The 22,629-nt window shown below is 44.9% G+C and overlaps 1 protein-coding gene across 1 annotated transcript in view; it reads right to left on the bottom strand.

Moving 5' to 3' along the window:
• Positions 1 to 11,222: 11,222 nt before the first annotated feature.
• Positions 11,223 to 22,629, bottom strand: part of THEMIS (thymocyte selection associated) — a 96,863-nt gene continuing 85,456 nt past the window's right edge. The window contains exons 6-7 of the mRNA XM_063441163.1: positions 18,210 to 18,335; positions 11,223 to 11,446 (exon numbers count right to left, since the gene is read on the bottom strand). Of these exons, the coding sequence (XP_063297233.1) occupies positions 11,424 to 11,446; positions 18,210 to 18,335 (149 nt within the window). The 3' untranslated portion in view covers positions 11,223 to 11,423. The remainder of the gene's footprint in view (positions 11,447 to 18,209; positions 18,336 to 22,629) is intronic.

The raw sequence follows: 22,629 nt of genomic DNA, 5'->3' as shown, positions 1-22,629 counted from the left end.
CTGATTACCGAGTTATTTGATCGTCTTAAGGGATCCAAAATCTTCACCAAGTTAGATCTCAGAGGGGCTTACAATTTGGTGAGAATCCAGCAAGGTCACGAGTGGATGACGGCATTCAATACCCGGTATGGTCATTACGAATACACTGTTATGCCATTTGGACTATGCAATGCTCCTGCAGTATTTCAAGATTTGATTAATGAGGTACTTAGGGAGTTTCAGCATGATTGTGTCATTGTTTACCTGGACGACATACTAATACACTCTAAGGAGATTGAGACTCACCATAGACAGGTCAGAAAGGTGTTACACAAACTTCTGCAACATGGCCTATACTGCAAATTGGAGAAGTGCAGTTTTGATCAGTCTCAGGTAGACTTTCTTGGGTACGTGATTTCTGGGGAAGGTTTTAAAATGGATCCTGGTAAACTCCAATCTATTTTAGACTGGCCTTTGCCCAAAGGACTCAAGGCTATCCAAAGGTTTATTGGTTTTTCCAACTACTATAGGCGCTTCATTAAGGGTTACTCCTCTATCATTGCGCCTATTACCAATATGACCAAACAAGGGGCTGACACTAAGTTCTGGTCTGAGGAAGCTCTTGGTGCTTTTAAGACTCTCAAGGAACTTTTTGCCTCAGCTCCCATTCTAGTTCATCCTGATACGACTCTGCCTTTCTTGCTCGAGGTCGATGCTTCTGAGACAGGAGTTGGGGCTGTTCTGTCTCAAAGGTTAGGGGTGGATAAACCGTTACACCCTTGTGGTTTCTTCTCTAAAAAAATTTCTGGGCCTGAGAGCAGATATGACATCGGGGAGAGGGAACTGTTAGCGGTCATTAAAGCTTTAAAGGAGTGGAGACATTTACTGGAAGGGACACTACACCCTGTTACTATTCTAACGGATCATAAGAACTTGTCTTATATTGGGGAGGCGAAGCGCTTGTCCGCCAGGCAGGCTCGCTGGGCCTTGTTCCTCACTCACTTTAATTATGTACTTACGTATAGACCTGGTTCTAAGAACTCTAAAGCCGATGCATTGTCTCGTCAATATGAACCATCCACTATAACTGAACCACTTCTGTCCTCCATAGTTCCTAAGGGGAATATCATCGCGAACACGAATCTCAGGATTCACTCTCCATTGCTTTCTGAGATCATGAAGTTTCAGCATTTGGCACCCAAACAGACCCCTGGGGATCGACACTTCGTTCCTGCCGCTCTCCAACTGGAGGTGCTACGCTGTCTCCATAACAGCAAGGTGGCTGGGCATCCTGGCATCCGCAAGACTTATGCGCTGGTCTCTAAAGATTTTTGGTGGCCTGACTTACGCAAGGATATTAAAGAATTCATCGGGGCATGTGAAGTTTGTACCAAGACCAAGCTACCCCATTCGCTTCCATGCGGATTTCTGCACCCTTTAGAGGTTCCTGAAAAGCCTTGGTCCTGCCTGGCAATGGACTTCATTGTTGTTTTGCCTATCTCTAAAAAGCAGACTGTCATCCTCACTGTGGTAGACAGATTTACTTCGCCCGAATTAGCGGAGATATTCGCCAGGGAGATTTTCCGTTTGCATGGGATACCTTCCCAGATTGTCTCTGACAGAGGCTCCCAATTTGTTTCCCGTTTTTGGAGATCATTCTGCTCCCAACTAGGCATCAAATTGAATTTCTCCTCTGCCTATCATCCTCAGTCCAATGGAGCTGCTGAACGCACTAACCAAAAAGTGGAACAATATTTACGTTGTTTCGTTTCAGAACACCAGAACGATTGGGTCGGTTTGATTCCTTGGGCGGAGTTTGCACATAACAATCTCATTTGTGATTCTACGCATTCTAGCCCTTTTTTCTTGAATTATGGCTTTCATCCTTCTATCCTTCCTTCGGAGTCTTCTTCTCAAGGGATACCGTCGGTGGATGTTCATGTTGCCAATTTAAGAAAGTTGTGGGATCAAACTCGACAAATCCTTCTGCACAATTCTACGCTGGCTAAAAAACACGCTGACAAACGTAGAAGGGCAGCACCGGTGTTTGTTCCAGGCGATAGAGTATGGTTAAGTACTAGAAACATTCGGTTAAAAGTGCCGTCCATGAAGTTTGCTCCTCGATATATTGGACCTTACAGGGTACTGTCTCAAATTAACCCAGTTGCGTATCGTTTAGCGTTGCCTAATGCCTTACGCATTCCTAATTCATTTCATGTTTCCTTGCTAAAACCATTAATATGTAACAGGTTCTCCTCCACGATCGCCCCTCCCCGCTCAGTTCAGGTGGAGGGTCAGGAGGAGTATGAGGTCAATTCCATCGTTGATTCTCGAATCTCCCGGGGGAAACTGCAATATCTGGTCGATTGGAAGGGTTATGGTCCTGAGGAGAGAAGTTGGGTACCTCAGGAGGAGGTGCATGCTCCCCGTCTCCGCAGGGCGTTTCACTCTCGATTCCCTTCTCGCCCTGGTGTATTCCGCCCGGTGGGCGTATCTGAGAGGGGGGGTACTGTCAGGGTACCTGTGGTCTCTACCTCCGAAAGAGGTAGAGACTTAGCTGTTCCTTCATCCAGACGGCCTGATGGCTCTCTTCCCCACGGTCTATCCGGTCATGCAAGGCCGGCCGCGAGGGAGTGACTGCCTTTTACAGCATCTCAATCTCAGCACTCAATTGCTGCAGGACCAATCAGGACGCCTCGGAGGCGTGGTTACTGCTCTGAACAGGGTATTTAACAGAGCTTCTTTCATTAGCTCATTGCCCTGTCGTGGTTCTAGCTTGTTCTAGTCACTCAGTGCTTGTGTATTCTATTATCCCTTTTGGTTTTGACCCGGCTTGTTTACCTTACTCTGCTTATCTCTGTTACCCTTGATTCGGCTTGTCTCTCGCTTACCTGTCTTCTGTTACCCTCGACCTCGGCTTGTCTTTGACCATTCTATACTGTACTACTTACGTTAGTCCGGCCATTCTAAGGTCCGGTATACGTATCTGGCTACTGTTTGTACTCTGCGTGTTGGATCCCTGTCCCGATCCTGACAGTTACAGCTGGTTCTCGGATGAACGTGGGTGTTGACGAGTTTTCAGTTCCCTGGAGTGATCTGAATGAGGTTCTCCTGGAAGAGAGTGTCTTGTCTTCCCCGCCTGTATTCATTACTTCTTTCGGTAGTTTATCAGGGCCCACCAGGCTCCGAGCTACTGGATCTGGAAGGAGAGGATGTACCCTGAAAACTGGGTAAGGTGGTCGAGCGGGAAGCAAGAAGACCATCCTGACGTGTCTTTAGGTCCTGAAGGCAAGTCGGTTGACTACGTGAAAGTGGTCTTCCCCAGGATTGAGTGCCTTTCACCTACCCTGTGAATGTAGTAGGAGGTATATTGATGGTATCTGTGTGTACCGTGTTCTTTGTCTGCTTATCTAGAGCACCATTGGTTGACTCTCGCTCTATATGGGTAATAGAACTAGCGATAGCGGATCTCGGGATGTTGCCAACCGGTTCTAAAGAATCCCTTGTAAAGGTAATCGCATAACACCTCCTTCCTAGGGGTTTGGGCCCTTATGAAAGCCGTGGGACCCTTGCGTGTCTTATAAGTTCCTTTCGGAACTTTGTGCCTTGTGCCTGGGGTTCCGACTATCTTGGTGCCCAGTACCGCCAACCATCCGTCAGTGCGGAGGAGTGCTGCTATGGGCATCCTATTGGAGAGGCCAACACTGTGGGTTTCCTGCGAGGAGCAGAAACTGTTTTTTGAGTCCATATACCCAAGTTGTATGCCCATTCTTGGACTATGTTTGGCGGCGTCCACCATCGCCCATGGTAAGGTCATGAATCCTGAAAGACCTCCTCCGTTGGTCACTATAGTCGTCTGAGCCGTTCTGACCGGCATGGAAGGGCATGGGTTTGTCCGACCGTCAGCGGATATGGACATTCTAAGCAAGAGGCTGCAAAGCCACGAGTGCATAACGTTGTCAAGTAGGTTTATCATAGTAAGGGATACCCCTGTGTAAGGCACAAACCAGTATTCAGGCACAGGATGCAGGGCAAACAGATATGACAGTAGGCAGTGTTCACGGAAACCCTTGCGGGTCTATTCCGAATCGTGGCCAAATAAAACAGACTGGGACTCACCCAGTACATAGAGGTTGCCCTAGCATTGCCTCCCCTTAGCAGCACCGTGCAGCGCATGTATAGTGGGGGCTTACCCCGGGTGCACAGTGCTGGCCATCGCCCTGATAGGGAGTGTCAGTCACCTCTTCCATTATTAAATTCACCTCAAGGGGAATATATATCGTTAAGTAGGTGGCTCGGAACTCCTGTTCAGCGGTTGTAACCGCATGCCTCTGTTCGGCATTTTAGTGCAGTGCACGCCTAGCCGGGCCCGTGGGCCTTTAACTGCAGGCCGCCGAATAGGTACAGGGCATAAACCCGTACCGTATCATGATTCATTATCAATGGAGGTATTCCTTCAGCTGTAGGTAGAGGCTGTTGCCGTAAGACTTCCTTCGGTCGGGTAGTGTGACTCGCCTATCGTAGGGGTCTCACCCCAAGATCACCGGGTCTGAACCTGTAAGTGCTGGTCCCAGATCCGAAGTTCAGATTTTCAATCCTCGGAATCGCTCTTGAGAGGGGTAGGAGTAGAAGCAGCAGTGCTGTAGGGGGCTCACCCCGGTTGCACAGGGTATGAACCCATCAGTGCTGGCCATCAGCCTGATAGAGAGTGTCCTACAGCTCTATCAATAATTAATGCACCGCCATGGGGGATATTCTGGCTGAAACTTGCGACTCTGTCCCCTTTTTTGCCGAATAGATTGGCTTATACCTAGTCAGAGATCACCTCAGGTGCGCAGGGTATGTACAGCGTACAGCGTCCAGCGTGGGTCGCGGCCAAATAAAACAGACTGGATTAGAGCACAATCCGTTTCATGCACCATGCAGACCCCAGCAGGGTGTAGTAGTGTGCAATTTATTGTGTGCAATTTATTGTCTCAAAGTAGCAAAACAACCCCAGCAGAGTGTGTGATATGCAGTAGTGTGCACTTATTGTGTGCAATTTATTGTCTCAAAGTATCAAAACAACCCCAGCAGGGTGTGTGATATGGGGTACCCCAGCAGGGTATCTGTTGTAGTGTAAATAAATGACAGTAAGGTGTAATAACCCCGGCAGGGTATTCTGTATCTGTCACTTAGTGTTTGTCAAATTGTCCCAGCAGGGCAAACCACAATATTGGGATTTGTATAACTGGCCTCACCCAGGATTAGTGATGTCGCGAACATAAAATTTTCGGTTCGCGAACGGCGGACGCGAAAGTCCGCAAATGTTCGCGAACCGGCGAACCGTGCGAACCGCCTTAGCCTTCATTAGGCAGGCGAATTTTAAAACCCACAATAGTGGTTGAAGGGGGGAGGAGACCTACTCTCCTCCCCCCCGGCCCCCACCCCTGGGTTCGGGTGGGGGCCATAATGATAATGAGGGGGGGACCTACTGTCCTCCGCCCCCCGGCCCCCACCCCTGTGCGGCGGGTGGGGGCCATAATGATAATGAGGGGGGGGCTACTGTCCCCCCCCCGGCCCCCACCCCTGGGCGGCGGGTGGGGGCCATAAAGATAATGAGGGGGGGACCTACTGTCCTCCCCCTCTCCGGCCCCCACCCCTGTGCGGTGGGTGGGGGCCCTAAAATTAACAATAGGGGGGGACCTATTGTCCCCCCCGGCCCCCACCCCTGAGCGGTGGGTGGGGGCCCTAAAATTAACAATAAGGGGGGGACCTATTGTCCCCCCCGGCCCCCACCCCTGAGCGGTGGGTGGGGGCCCTAAAATTAACAATAAGGGGGGGACCTATTGTCCCCCCCCGGCCCCCACCCCTGAGCGGTGGGTGGGGGCCCTAAAATTAACAATAGGGGGGGACCTATTGTCCCCCCCCGGCCCCCACCCCTGAGCGGTGGGTGGGGGCCCTAAAATTAACAATAAGGGGGGGACCTATTGTCCCCCCCACCCCCACCCCTGAGCGGTGGGTGGGGGCCCTAAAATTAACAATAAGGGGGGGGACCTATTGAGCCACGAGAGCAGCAAGGCTAACTGACAGCCCAGGTATATGTTACTCTCGAGCGCCGAAATCGTGGTGGGCGAGAGTAGCAAAACGGCCGCCCATAATCTCGCGAGACGCAAGATTAAAGATGGCCGCCAAGGGTAAAGGAGGGGGAGCATGGTCCCTGGAGTCTCGGTAGACGCAGGATCAAAGATGGCCGCCGCGTCATGCTCGGTTGCCCCACAGACTGCCCTGCACCAAGGTAGTGGATGTTGGAAAGTATCCAGCACATTACCGGGTGCACGGTATAGGGCAGCCTGAGAGAGAGGGCAGTGAGTCCGGCCGTCCTCTTGAGGGTTGTAGGAGGAAGGGGTCGAACGGATAGGCCGGAAGAAGGGGTTAATGCCCGGGAGCCGACGGTAACCGCGGGAGGGAAGGGGTTAAGCCCCAGCCAGACCCAGAATCCCCATGAGAAGGAGGAAAGTGGGAAAATAGGGTCCACACAGGGCCGGCCTTAGGGGTGTGCGAGCTGTGCGGCCGCACAGGGCGCCATGGTGCAGAGGGCGCCCTGCGGCCGCATAGCTCACACGGCATGTCTGTTAGCCGCAATGCTAACAAGACATTTGCCTTGGGCGGCATTTTCCAGGGAGCGGCAAAAAAAGCCGCCCCCAAATGCCCAAGGCAAATGTCTTGTTAGCCTTGCGGCTAACAGACATGCCTGGCTGCTGGGCGATCGGGCGGGCGGGCGGCCGGCGAGGGAGCACTTCCCCTGAGCTGTTTGCTCAGCTCCCTCGCCGGCCGCAGAGTGAGGCTGGGAGGCGGAGCCGGAATATGACGTCATATTCCGGCTCCCAGCCTCACTCTGCGGCGCGCGAGGGAGCTGAGCAAACAGCTCAGGGGAAGTGCTCAATCGCCGGCCGGCCGCCCGACCACCCAGCCCAGCAGCCACTGGACCACCAGGGAGGAAGAGACCCCCCCCAGCATTCCCAAAGGTAAGGAGGCTGGGGGGGTGTCTAAATAAATTGTAAAAAATGTGTTAATGTGGGTGAGTGTGTGTGTGTGTGTGTATGTTAGTGTGTGTATGTTAGTGTGTGTCTGTGTCTGTTAGTGTGTGTGTGTGTGTATGTTAGTGTGTGTGTGTGTCTGTTAGTGTGTGTGTGTGTATGTTAGTGTGTGTCTGTGTATGTTAGTGTGTGTCTGTGTCTGTTAGTGTGTGTCTGTGTATGTTAGTGTGTGTGTGTATGTTAGTGTGTGTGTGTGTCTGTTAGTGTGTGTCTGTGTATGTTAGTGTGTGTCTGTGTATGTTAGTGTGTGTCTGTGTCTGTTAGTGTGTGTCTGTGTATGTTAGTGTGTGTCTGTATGTTAGTGTGTGTCTGTGTATGTTCGTGTGTCTGTGTCTGTTAGTGTGTCTGTGTCTGTTAGTGTGTGTCTGTGAGTGTGTTTGTCTGTTAGTGAGTGTGTGTGTCTGACTGTGTGTGTGTGGCTGTCTGCCTGTGTGTGTGTGACTGTTTGCCTATGTTTGTGTGTGTGTGAGACTGTCTGTCTGTGTGTGTGTGGCTGTCTGACAGTGTGTGTTTGTCTGTGTGTGTTTGACTGTTTGTCTGTGTGTGTGTGACTGTGTGTGTGTGTGTGGCTGTTTGCCTCTGTGTGTTTGGCTGTCTGCCTGTGTATTTGTGTGTGGCTGTGTGTGTGGCTGTCTGCCTGTGTGTGTGTGTTTGTGTGTGACTGCCTATGTGTGACTGTCTGGGCAGACTAGATGGGCCGAATGGTTCTTATCTGCCGTCACATTCTATGTCTGTGTGTGTGTTTGTGTGTGGCTGTCTGCCTGCCTGTGTGTGTGACAGGGTGTGTGGGAAGGGGTAAGGAGTGGGGGAGGGGGGGGCGCTGTGAAGATTTTTTGCACAGGGCGCCCAAATGCCTAAGGCCGGCCCTGGGTCCACAGATGCTTCAGGTTTAGAAGGCCAGGAAAATCGCCAGAAAAGTCATGATACATATGGTATAAAGTACATCTACCATAACTACACATAAAACCTATCAAGTCAATAATAAAATTTGCAACTAACACCTATTAAATCCATGTTATAAAATACATATGACATCTATTAAATACATATAAAGTACATATAATACTTATCAAAACAAAGGATGAAATGCCTATAAAACTGATAAATTACAAGTGATATTAATCACAACTAAAGGTTATGAAATAAGTATAACATTAAATCTACATAATATCTATGAAATAACATTGAAAAAACACAGCTGCACATAGTACAGAAGCACAGCAAGAACATACAGCAAAGTATATAAAAATATATAATACAGAAACAACCTCAAAGAGGCAATAGAAACATTAAGTAATGGAGGAGAGTAATACTCTGACCTGTCTGCTTGATGGAGCAGTAAAGAAAGAGGAAATGATAAGGTCACATTGCCTTATGTACATCCTGCTCTCCTGTGATTGGTTCTTTTTTCTATGTGTTTCTTTACTGCTGTATGGAGTTAGTAAAGAGAGATATGCTAAATATGAAGTCTCCTGTCATGTGGTAAAATTGACTCTAACCATTTCATTGTCAGCATTACATTAGAAATGCAGAGATTGATAAAGATTGCTATAACAGTTTTGAAGCGGCACTGTCATGCCGAATCCCATTTTTTTTTTAACCCCCATCCCGCCTCCACTACATCCAATTGACCCCCTAGTCATCCCCAAATGCCCTTAAGCCCCCCACATTGCCTATTTGTTATTCTTTATTTTCTTCCCCGATCTTTATTCAGGGCGCCGCCATCTTTGTGTGGGTAGATGAAGTCCCTGTGGGACACGTCATCTGCCCACACTAGATAGCCTGTGAGATTCCCGCACACACCAAGTGAAACACCTGGACATGCGAACGGGAATTTCACCTATTCATTCATTCATCAGACAGACGAATGAATGAATAGAAAAAAATCAGACGAACAAACAAACACCGAATATCAGTGTTCTTATGTTTGTTTCGGGTAATTACAAGGAGGAAGCTACCGGCATGCAGCTCCCTCCTTGTAATATGTAAAGACAGAAGCGGCAGGGAGCAGTGCTCCCCACCACTTCATAAGCCCCCCAGGTCCCCCTCTCACTCTATGGGGGTCAATATGACACCCATAATAGCATAAGGGAGATTAAAATCTCCCCAATGCCCCTACTCGCTATACCGCGAGTAGGGGCATGTCCACTAAACAGTGAGCAGCCTGTGGCTGCTCACTGTAAAAAAGCATGGTAATAAGGGGGGGGAGACCTACTGTCCTCCCCCCCCTGGGCGGCGGGTGGGGGCCATAATGGTAATGAGGGGGGGACCTACTGTCCTCTCCCCGGCCCCCACCCCTGGGCAGCTGGTGGGGGCCATAATGGTAATGAGGGGGGGGACCTACTGTCCTCCCCCCCGGCCCCCACCCCTGGGCGGCAGGTGGGGGCCATAATGGTAATGAGGAGGGGGGACCTACTGTCCTCCCCCCTGGCCCCCACCCCTGGGCGGCGGATGGGGGCCATAATGGTAATAAGGGGGGGGACCTACTGTCCTCCCCCCCCGGCCCCAAACCCATGGGCGGCGGGTGGGGGCCATAATGATAATGGGGGGGACCTACTGTCCTCCCCCCGCGCCCCCACCCCTGGGCGGCGGGTGGGGGCACTAAGTCAATTCTCCCCCCCCCATCAAGGTGACTAGGGGTCCCCAAGCCCCTAGTCACCCACCCCCCACACAAATAAAAATGCCCCTGCCTACCCCCCTCAACCTAAAAAATAGTGAGGGGGGAATAAAATTGCTAACCTGTAAAGTAAAATTAAACTTACCATTCGACGTCTTCTTTTTTCTAAAATCTTCATTTTTCAGCCCCCAAAAAAGGCCAAATAATCCAAAGGCCAAAAAATCATACCCGTCGAACTAAAAATAAAATAAAAAACCCGAGCGCAAAAAAAAAAACCTGACGTTAAAGAAAAAACCCGAGCGCAAAAAAAATAATCCATCTTCACCCATGGAGGGCTCCGCGCAGACTGAGCTCCGCAGGGCGGGGCAAGGCTTATAAAGCCTTGCCCCGCCCTGCAATTAGGCTAAGAACACTCTGATTGGTGGGTTTAAGCCAATCAGAGTGCTCTTTATCATTTTACACAGCGTGGGAAAATTCCAAAGAACTTTCCCATGCTGTGTAAAATGACACAGAGCACTGTGATTGGATGGATTTCAAGCCATCCAATCACAGTGCTCTGTGTCATTTTACAAGCGTGGGAAAGTTCTTTGGAATTTTCCCACGCTTGTAAATACATACACACACCAACACACAGACTGCTGAATACACACACAGACTGACTGCTAAATACATATACACAGTCCGCTGAATACACACACACACACAGACTGCTGAGTACACACAGACTGCTGAATACATACACACAAACACAAACACACAGACTGGGGGGCTGCTGTGTGTGGGGGGGGATTGATTTGCTGCCCCTCCCCTCCCCCCCCCGGTGACCTATGGCCGCGTGCCCACAGAGAGGGCCCGGTGTGCCACAGGTTCGCCATCACTGCTCTATGAGATGCATTCATTGAATATTAACATCCCCATGCAATGTGTGAGGACATCGAATGACAAGAACTGATCCTGACTTGGTTCTCACAGGGGAAGCACCATCGAGTAGCTACATGCATTTCCAAAATAGCAATGTTTTACATTGTGGGACCAAAACAGCAGGACCACTGTGCCATTGAGATTAAGTGGTCTGGGTGTTTATAGTGATCCTTTAAGTTCCCCCTATTTCATAAAATTGCCAAGTGTGTGTGCGTGTGTTGAGAGAGAGAGAGAGAGAGAGAGAGAGAGAGAGAGAGAAATACACTTTTACAATTTAATGCAATTTGATTGCCATAAGGAAACCTTCGTATAGAGTTTCCTCCCTTGGCTTAGATATTTAATTAAAATGAAAAAATGCAATAGACAAGTCTAGATGTTTTTGTTAGGCATGCGTAATTAGTAATCCTCAGACATACTCAGAATTACCATTTATTATTAACCTTGCCCAACACAATTTAGTGCAAATTTTAATTGAATTAATTCATGCAATTAGAAATTAAAAGCATCAGTATTTCTAATTGTTTTAATTTATCATTTGTACATGGTGTGATTATAAACATTCAACAATAAAAAAAAAAGTATAAATAATCAATACAAAATATTACACCAATGTAAATGGCTATAATAGCAGATGTGTATGCTCAAACAGTTATTCTTTCAGTATCTGTATTTAACTTGCTTAATGTGTTACCCATTTTATAGTGACATGGAATATTTATAAATAAATTACATTAATTAGAATAATTGCTTTGAAACATTTGCTGAAGAAATGTGGACGATATGTTGTGCTTCCTTTACAAATGTCCTCTTTTACTGGAGAGGTTGTCTCATTGTCCTGGAATGTCATTTTCTGAAAGAAATATAATAAACATGACATGTATCTCCATGTTCTCTGATAGGCGGTGACAAGCAGGCAGAGTGGGTACCTAGCAATTACAGGCTAATCACATTTGATTAATTACCACATATATTCAGAAGAGCTGCTAAATCCTAATTGCACAGGAGTTTCCTTAATGAAACATAAACGTGTTTTTTGGTGAAATAACAATAATTTTATACAGATTGCATTATATTATATACCATGTATCTGAGATTAGAATGTTTTTTCTCTGTACAGCAAAGGCCATTCATGTGACAAGCAGCGCTTTTATTCTGCCATCTGTGCAGGAGTGACCATTGCAACACCTAGTAATTAAAGGGACACTATAGGCACCCAGACCACTTCATTGAAGAGGTCTGGGTGCACTGTCCCTGTCAGTTTAACCCTGCAAGGGACATCGGCGCTGGATTCAGGTATGTGAATTGAGGCTTTTTAACCCTTTGTGCACTGTGGGTGTGGTGTGGTTGCCTGAGCGAGGAGGGCACTATAGAATACTATAGTGCTAGGAATTCAATTTTGTATTCCTAGTCTCTAGTTTCCCTTTGAGTATGCTCTACATATTGCTTTTATATTCCACTTTTCACACATTAATTTGACTTTTGAAAGCTAGCTGCCTGTTTTAACCATTTTCTTTTGTCATTTTTAACAGAACATATGTTCATTAGTAGAGTATATGTTCAACTTGGTATGAAATAGATAGCAGATCCTTTAAGGTCAGGTGAAATGGCTATTTTAGAGAAAAATCTCAAGTTGGCTATTAATAATGGTGTGTTGCTTGCAAAATCATATATAGCAGTAAACCTCTTGGTGTCACTTTTAAACCTGGCCTCACCTTTGCGCCTCATGTCCAGTCTGTTGCTAAAACCTGTTGATTCCAACTTAAACATATTGCCCACATACGCCCCTTCATTACGCAAGATGCTGCCAAGGAGCTTGTTCAAGATGCTGCCAAGGAGCTCCTGCATCAATTACTGTAATTCTCTCCTAATTGGTCTCCCCAGAAGCCGCACCGCCCCCCTACAATCTGTGGTGAATGCTGCTGCCAGGCTGATCTTTCTCTCCTGTCACTCCTCTCACACCTCAACCCTCTCTCGATCCTTACATTGGCTTTCTGTCACCTACAGGTGTCAATTTAAAATACTAACCATTACCTTTTAAGCTCTAACCAACTCTAGCCCCTCTCACATTTCTTCACTGATTCATAGGTATGCCCCCTCTCAGTCTCTCCGCTCTACCGGCGACCGTCTCCTGTCTGCTGCTCGCACCTTTTCTGCAAATTCACGCCTGCAAGACTTCTCACGGATGGCTCCTTTCCTTTGGAACAGCCTGGCTACCCCTGTCAGACTCTCCTCTAGTCTTCAATCCTTAAAAAAGTCCCTCAAAACCCATCTTCTCAGGATTGCTTATGGCCCCGAAGAGTAACTTCTATCTCTCAAACCTTCCTCTTACTCTCTCCTAAAGGGCCACACTCCACTCTCACTTCCAGTTCTGCTACTTTCCCACCATGTCTATTTGCTGTCCCCCTCAGTACCCTTCCTATTGTGTTTTTATACCCACCTCCTCTAGACTGTAAGCTTGTTTCCTCAACTAACTATTGTTCCTGTTACATTTTGTTATTGTCTCATTTGGTAAATTCCCCTTTTATTGTAAAGCACTGCAGAATAAGCTGGTGCTATATAAATACCAATTATAATAATAAAAATAATAAACCAACGTAGTCCCAACTAATTCGAATGGTTAAAATATGATACACTGTATAATGAATCATATAGTCACAAAGATCCAACTTGGATATGACTCATAATACCAAGCTTGTTTTTTTCAGAATTGGAATTGATACGGAACTACCAGCAGGTCCTAGTAGTGGACAAAAAAAGGGGGAGAGGGGAAGCAAAAGCCATGAAGAGGTCTGGCAGGCCGCTTACTAGCCAGGGGAACCCACATCAGTAGTCCTTGAACTGTGAAGTATGGGTTAATAGAAATGTGTTGGGGGTCATGCAGATACCCTTTTATTATTTAATATCTACATTAAGTGTGGGTAGGGTGGCTTCTTATGCAAACATGAAGGTCTGTTGGACTCTCTTTGAATTGCAGAGACTTCTCCTACTAACATATGTGCCAAGGGATCAAAAGTTTCCCAATCGATTCTTTACCAGCTTCTCTCAGAGTGCTTAGTCTCCCTTGTTATTATTCTACTTCTATTAATCTGGTAAATACTCACTCCTTATTTGCTTCCTTATCCCTCACATCAGGTGAATCATAGGGAAGGATCCAGAAAAAATAAAATAAAAAACCTTTCCTAATCCATTGCTGACATAAGAAATACAGAATCATGCACCAGGTTAGCCACGTAGAATGGTATCCAGAAGATTACTGCTCATTTCTATTTGAACATGAGTGGAACTGAAGGTAAATGGACATTCCAATAAATCTTGACTGGACAAGAGTTTATATGATTATAAACCCTGTGTCCATATTCCCTCAATGCACTATCTATATATTTTAGACTTTTGCTTAGAGGCAAAATTTGTTTTGACCCTACCACGTTTTTAGAAACTAAAATAAATGTAGTTATGGCAGAATTTAATGCATGTGACTTTTTGGCAGAATTTCATTCATCAAAAAACATTAGGAGAACGAATCAGAAGATGCAAAAGGGCTAAAAAATGGGCCAATTAGTGTACTGCAAGATATTTACATAATGTCAATTTTGTGTATATTATAATAGGCTTATTTTCCTGCCATTTGGTTCAGAGATCAAGTGAGAAAAATAAACTAACAGAAGAAAAAAGAAGAGGAGCAGTAATATATATTTATATACTTTATATACTTATTAAATATTAATATATACATATAGATTTATTTATTTTTTACTGCTCATCCTTTTTTCCCATCAATCATTTCTTTTTTTGGCATTATGGACGGAAGCTTAGAATTACAGTTCATAATTAAACGAATCTCAAAGTTTAATATATTTAATTTACAAACTAAAAGTCACATTGTAGGTATTGTGCCCCTTAAAGCAGATATTCATTTTATAAAATTAATACTGTTTTATTAATCAATCAGTTATTTGGTCATTTATTTTCCAGCAGAAATAAAAATGTAAACCTGTCTTTTGTTTGTTTGTTTTTTAATCCTCCTGAACTGAGTTTCTTTTATTTAACACAAATGTATTTGTCAATCTGTATTCTACTGCACTGTTTGAGATCTGTCAAAAGTGAGAAGGCCTGCATATTCAGCAGTTCATTTGCTGTTTTCAGCCTTTGAATTTTGAATGTTTTATAAAGGAGATATGTAACATAACTTAAATATTAATGAAAACAGGCTGTATTCTCATTTCAAGGCAAATAAGAAAAGAAAATTAAGGGCTGCAAAAAAAAGTGTATTCAGGAAGTGCATAAAATGGAAACCACAACAGAAGGAACAAATATCTGAAAGTTTAAACTCACAGCAAAATGTCAAAGCGGATGTTCTATAAATACGACTATTACATAAACTATGATGTTGAGAACATCAAGGTGCTCATATTCAGGAGTGTCATATGAAACACCCGTTTTAGTGAAACTACCATGTATTGGATAAACATTGTCACTACTCCGATTGTTGGAGCCACCTTTCTCCCTCATTTCTTTATTTATCTCTTTATTCAACAATTTTGGAGATACCTAGTTAAATGTTTGGGTATGGCACAGGCACATAGGCCACGAAAGAATAAATTTGAATCAACATTTCAAACGATCACCATCTGTTACAAAAACTTTTCAAATGGTCTATCGACAAAAATTCACATAAACTTAAATGGTGACTTCTGTAGCAAAGTTATTTGAAAGGGTTTTCTAATAGATTGTGATTTGAAATGCTGATCTAAGCAAATTAAATCAAGGCGATAATTGATAGTTGGGACTGTTATGTCAACAAAATATAATGTATCCAGACAAAATAAGCCAAAAACATGGTAGACAAATTTAAAAATGGTAAAAGTGTAAAATAAATCTGAATGCTGTTTCCCTGTGCTCTCTGAACCCCAAGCCTTATATTCTATTTAAATATGGTACAGCATTTGACTTCAGTAAACATACCCAGGGTTATTCACTAAAGTGAGAACTGCTGAGAATTCCAAGTGATTCTAAAATTTTACACAAAAATAGCCAAACTGAAAACAGAACTAATGTGGAGAATTTTTCTAATTTTACTATTTTGACCTACAATTTGAAATACATTTGAATTCTTGGCAGTTCTCACTTTATTGAATAACCCTGAAAGCTGTTATCTAAGATCTGAAAGACGTTTAAATTATAACAGTTGTTAAAGTACATTTTTCAACTTATTTTTTTCAACTTAGTCCAAATGTAACATTTCTACTAGCAGCTCAGTGGTAAATAAAGATTCGGTGGTACCTACTTCCCAACTCCAGCTTACTGAAAAAGAGAGGCAAGGAAAGCTGGAAATGGTGTAATTAACATCACTGGTTCTGCCTGTAGTTGTGGGACCTTTTAGGAAGAGGGCAGGTTTGTCTGTAGAATTGACAAGCCAGCCAGTGCATGAATGCATGCAAGGCTACCTGCTAACCAAGCTGGCCAGCCCACTGGGGGCAGACCATGCAGGGAGCACTGTTTCAGTGCTCTTTGTAGGGTCCTAGTGGCCTGAACATAGCACTTGTTGGCCAGTTCCCTGGCACCCGAAAATCAGAATACCAGGACGCTGGGAACTAAGTTGGGATGGTAGTACATGGCTCGAAAATCGCACCAGTCCTGACTAATTTCGCATAATTGGGAGGTCTGGTGGTAGACTATGTTAAAAATGTAAAACAGAAATTAGTTCTACTCTCAAACATCTCTTGCTGCACTAGTGGTTGTCTATTTATTAGTATAAATGCATAAACAAGACAAAGAAAATCTACCTGCAAACTAACCCAAATCCCTATGAACACTTAAATAACAGTTTCTCCAAACATATAATTTTGTTTAGCTAATTTTAGGCTTTGTGATCACTGCTGAACTTACATTCCCAGCAGACCAAATTTGCAGACTTTCAGTTGTATATCAATGGTGTACTCTTTTTATTTTGTGACACATAACTGCCAAAAAACACTGAACTGGTTGACATTTACACAATTTGGACATATAAACAAATTTTATTATAGATAGTTTTCTAAAGCCACATTAGTGTGGCAGGATTTTCTCTTTTTTTTTAATATTATATCCATATTGAATGATGAGCTATCTATAGTATCAAAAGAAAACTCTATCTATCCTTAAAAAAATATTTCTATAATATTTGCAATTGTCTTAATAATATATAGGGAAATTACAGTTGAGCAAATGTATGTGGAGAATGCCAAAATTGCTTTAATCATGAAGCAACAAAAGCCTCAGCATCCCAATAAAATTGTATTTAATTGCAATAAAAGTAAAATATCTATATTTCTATGTACTCTATAAAAGTAAAATATCTATATTTCTATGTACTCTTCAACACACAGTATGATGTCAATCTAAATGCCTTAGCTTTTATATAAGATATATTATCAATTTTCACCTGAATGACCCCAGTACCTGAAACAAGGTAAAAAAAACAACATAGGAATAATGAATTATAGGCAAATGATAAATACATAGATAAGTATATTGTGTATTAGATAGACTGGAGGACTGGGCACTCAAATGGCAGATGAAATTTAATGTTGAAAAATGCAAAGTTATGCACTTCGGCGTAAAGAATACACAAGCAACGTATACCCTTAATGGAAGCGAATTAGGGATAACAACACACGAAAAGGACTTGGGAATTGTTATAGACAACAAACTATGCAACAATGTGCAATGTCAATCAGCAGTGGCCAAGGCCAGTAAGGTATTGTCATGCATGAAAAAGGGCATTCATTCTCGGGACGAGAATATAATTTTGCCTCTCTATAAATCACTGGTAAGACCACATATTGAATATGCTGTGCAATTTTGGGCACCTGTTCTAAAGAAGGATATCATGGCACTAGAAAAAGTGCAGAGGCGGGCTACAAAATTAATAAAAGGAATGGAACATATCAGCTATGAAGAAAGGTTAACAAATTTAAACCTATTTAGTTTAGAAAAACGTCGCCTGAGAGGGGATATGATAACATTATACAAATATATTCGGGGCCAATACAAACCATTGTGTGGAAATCTATTCACAAACCGGACTTTACATAGGACACGAGGCCATGCGTTTAGACTGGAAGAAAGAAGATTTCGTCTAAGGCAAAGGAAAGGTTTTTTTACTGTAAGAACAATCAGGATGTGGAATTCTCTGCCTGAAGAAGTGGTTTTATCAGAGTCCATACAGATGTTCAAACAGCTACTAGATGCATACTTGCAAAGACAGAATATTCAAGGATATAATCTTTCAATGTAGGGTAATAACTGCTTGATTCAAGGATAAATCTGACTGCCATTCTGGGGTCAAGAAGGAATTTTTTGTCCTAGCTTGTTGCAAAATTGTGCTTCAAACTGGGTTTTTTTTTTTTTTTTTTTTTTTTTTTCTTTTGGATCAACAGCAAAAAACAGGTGTGAGGAAGGCTGAACTTGATGGACGCAAGTCTCTTTTCAGCTATCTAACTATGTAACTATGTAACTATGGCACTTTACATTACCACATTTAAAAACTATTTATCCATATTTCTGAATATAGATCCTAATAAATTTCTTAAAATGTATAAAATAAAAATAGAATTACAGACTGAATTGCATACCATGAGATATTTGATGTGTAGGCCGACACTTCAGTGTGATAGAATCAAATTGTTCTTTTACATCATTAACTTCCCTTTTCATTTGTTGGTGTTCCTTGACGTCTTTGGATACAGCCACAAAAGCATCTATCATAACAATAAAACAGTTTATCAAATTTAGGCATAGCATGTATTAACCAAACATGTGAACACATGCATATATCATTACACATAATTTGACATATATTTGACTTGAAATATGAGTAAGAGTTAGATAAAATTAAAAAAAACAGCTCGTACTAATATACTATTTGTAGCCGAGCTCCTAGATCCTGGCTGGATATCTTTGCTGGAATTCCCTCTTAGCTAGAAGAAGAGCCTCTTAGTGTTTATAGCCCCTTTCCACAGTCATCAGACGACATCTAATGCTGGGGAGAATAACCAGTTTTATTGTGCACAATGCAGCCTTTTATATACAGACCACCAGCATGGGGTCTTCATTCAAGACATAGCTGGTCCCGCCCTAGCGGCTCTCGCTAAACTAATCATCTCCCGGACACAGAGAGTACAATACAATCAAACCCCATAAACATTACCAATACATCCCCGAATGAGGGGGGGGGGGACCTACTGTCCTCCACCCCCCCGGCCCCCACCCCTGGGTGGCTAGTGGGGGCCATAAAGATAATAAGGGGGGACCTACTGTCCTCCCCCTCTCTGGCCCCCACCCCTGTGTGGCGGGTGGGGGCCCTAAAAAAAACAATAAGGGGGGACCTACTGTCCCCCCCAGCCCCCACCCCAGAGCGGTGGGTGGGGGCCCTAAAAAAAACAATTAGGGGGGACCTACTGTCCCCCCCGACATTAGGTCCCCCCCCCTTATTAGTATTTAGGGCCCCCAACAACCGCTCAGGGGTGGGGGCTGGGGAGGGACAGTAGCTCCCCCCCTTATTGTTTTTTTTAGGGCCCCCACCCACCGCTCAGGGGTGGGGGTAGGGGGGGGCAGTAGGTCCCCCCCATTGTGATTTATGGCCCCCACCCACCGCGCAGGGGTGGGGGCCGGAGGGGAGGACAGTAGGTCCCCCCTCTTTATTTTTATGGCCCCCACCCACCGCTCAGGGGTGGGGGCCGGGGGGGGGGGGACAGTAGGTCCCCCCTTTTTGTTTTTTTTAGGGCCCCCACCCACCGCTCAGGGGTAGGGGCCGGGGGGGAACAGTAGGTCCCCCCATTGTGATTTATGGCCCCCACCCACCGCGCAGGGGTGGGGGCCGGGGGGAGGACAGTAGGTCCCCCCCCTCATTATTTTTATGGCCCCCACCCACCGCGCAGGGGTGGGGCCGGGGGAAGGACAGTAGGTCCCCCCTCATTATTTTTATGGCCCCCACCCAACGCTCATGGGAGGAGGCGGGGGGGAGGACAGTAGGTCCCCCCCATTGTGATTTATGGCAACCACCCACCGCGCAGGGGTGGGGGCTGGGGGGGAGGACAGTAGGTCCCCCCCATATTGTTTTTTTTAGGGCCCCCACCCACCGCTCAGGGGTGGGGGCCGGGGGGGAGAGTAGGTCCCCCCCTTATTGTTTTTTTTAGGGCCCCCACCCACCGCTCAGGGTTGGGGGCCGGGGGGGGGGGCAGTAGGTCCTCCCCCTCATTATTTTAATCCCCTATATGACAATGTTTGATATTTAGTTAATATTCCCCTGTAACAATGTTTTGCATTTAGTGAATATTCCCCTATATAACAATGTTTTGCATTTAGTGAATATAGAGGAATATTCACTAAATGCCAAACATTGTTATATAGGGGAATATTCACTAAATGCCAAACATTGTTATCTAGGGGAATATTCACTAAATGCAAAACATTGTTATATAGGGGAATATTCACTAAATGCCAAACATTGTTATATAGGGGAATATTCACTAAATGCAAAACATTGTTATATAGGGGAATATTCACTAAATGCCAAACATTGTTATACAGGGGAATATTCACTAAATACCAAACATTGTTATATAGGGGAATATTCACTAAATGCCAAACATTGTTATATTCCCCGTAGAATTGTTATATTCCCCGTAGAATTGTATCACACCTAGGACAAAAAGTTAGCGTCTTACCGGGCCTCAGAATAGCCAGACTTAATGTACCAAAGAATAGTCAGGATACTTGCCGAGGCCAGGGACACAGAATGGGACGCAACGATAAGGGAAAGCCAAAAATCAGGAATACCAGAATACAGGGAAGTCAAACAAAGCCCTTAACAATTTTGATTGGCCGAAATCAGCCTTTGACCCCAGAACATGCTCGCACATCTCCCGCGTGACGTCACAGGTACGGCGACGTCATCATCAACGTGGGCGGACGTGGAGCTATAATTTGGCATCCATCAACATGTTGCAGGAGTCAGATATGCAGACGCATGGCCGCTGAGCGCAAATATCGCAAGGTGAGGAGGAATACGTTACCTTACCCCGCCACCTGAAGACTGCCCACCATGCGGGCAGGACCGGGCTTTAAGGAAACTCGGCATGGAAAGAACGAATCTTGCGGCCAGCATGAATGTTAAAGGCCAGAACCCAAGAACGCTCGGCAGGCCCATACCCCCTCTAATCAACGAAATACTGCAAAGTGCCCCGAGAAAATCTGGACTCAGTTGTGGAGGAGGCCTCTTACTCTTCCTGACCAGGAACAATCAACGGAGGAGGGGGGACACTTTGGACAGTATAACTATTGCAAAAAAGTGGTTTGAGCAAAGAAACATTGAAAGCATTAGGAATCTGCAAGGAGGCAGGGAAAGCCAGAGAATATGAAACAGGATTAATTCTACGAAGGACACGAAATGGACCAAGGAATCTGCCAGGAAACTTCATGCTAGGAACCTTAAGTTTGACGTTGCATGATGATAACCACACCCTTTCACCCACCTGGTAAACAGCATGAAATTTAAAACGATCAGCCGCAGTTTTGAGAGCGGAATGAACCTTGGTCCACGTATCACGAATAGAAGCAAGGGATCCAAAGCAGGGATAGCCGTGACAGAGAAAACAGCTGGCAGCACAGAAGGATGATGACCGTTATTAACAAAGAAAGGACTATGACCAGAAGAGTCATGATTAGCATTGCTTCTAGCACACTCGGCCCAGGGTAGTAATTTGGACCAATTATCTTGAGTGCCATTAACCAAACAACTTAAATATAATTCCAAAGACTGGTTAGCCCTCTCACCCGGGCTATAATTTGGCGTCCATCAACATGTTGCAGGAGTCAGATATGCAGACGCACAGCACAAATACCATAAGGTGAGGAGGAATACGTTACAGAAACAGGCATCCATGTCTAAACACAACCACAGTTATAACAGATCTGTGGCTACAGTAGCAGCATGCAATGCCCTGATTATATCCAGAAAATATTAACACATAATTCACTAAAGTGGGATTTCAGAGTGAATTTAAAGTGAATTTAAAATAATAGGCGAAAAAATAGCAGTACTGAAAAAATTCTCTGTTTCGAGTCCAGCTACTTTGGACTTAAGTTTGACATGCACTTTGGCATTTCTAAAAGGGAATAACCCTATATGTTTCTCACTTACTTTAAAACTAATTCTCTGACATTTCTAATATCCGTGGAAAGTCCAGTATGACTCATGGTGTCTGGTGTTATCTATACTAGCCATTCATGCACACAGGGCCGGCATTAGGTGTTCAGGCGCCTTGTGTGAGCCAATCTTGTGGCGCCCCCCGCCATCTTTGTTTGACCCCCTCTAGACAATTTCAGGCACTGTCACCTGCACCCCCTTCATCAGCCCCCTGTCCCCCTTCATCAGTACCCTGCCCCCCTTTATCACCAGTCCCCAGCACCGTTTTATCACCAGCCCCCTGCCCCACAGGCACAGTTACAGTCAGACACAGTTAAACAGGCAGCCGGTCACACACAGAGTACAGTCTCACACACACACATACACACACAGGCAGACAGTCAGACACTGTTACAGACAGTCACACAGAGTACAGTCACACACACACACATACACACAAAGGCAGACAGTCACACACAGAGTACAGTCTCACTCACACACACACACACACAGGAAGACAGTCAGACACTGTTACAGTCACACACAGAGTACAGTCTCACACACACACACACACACAGGCAGACAGTCACACACATAGTACAGTCTCACACACACACAGCCAGAAAGTCACACACAGAGTACTTTCATTCACACACACACACACACACACACACACACACACACACACACACACACACACACAATTACCTATTTCCCTTATGGCTGTAAGGGAGGAGTGGAAGCAGGGATTCTTTTCTGTGCAGTACCTGGAGCTTCAGTGCCTTTTAGTCCTGCCTCCTCCATGTGGTAAGCCCCGCTCCCTTTACTTTCATAGTCCCTGGTGGAAAATAATAAATCCTCCACCC

The sequence above is a fragment of the Pelobates fuscus genome, chromosome 2 (assembly GCF_036172605.1).
Source record: "Pelobates fuscus isolate aPelFus1 chromosome 2, aPelFus1.pri, whole genome shotgun sequence".
Lineage (NCBI taxonomy): Eukaryota > Metazoa > Chordata > Amphibia > Anura > Pelobatidae > Pelobates > Pelobates fuscus.
This window is presented reverse-complemented; position numbering and strand designations above follow the sequence as displayed.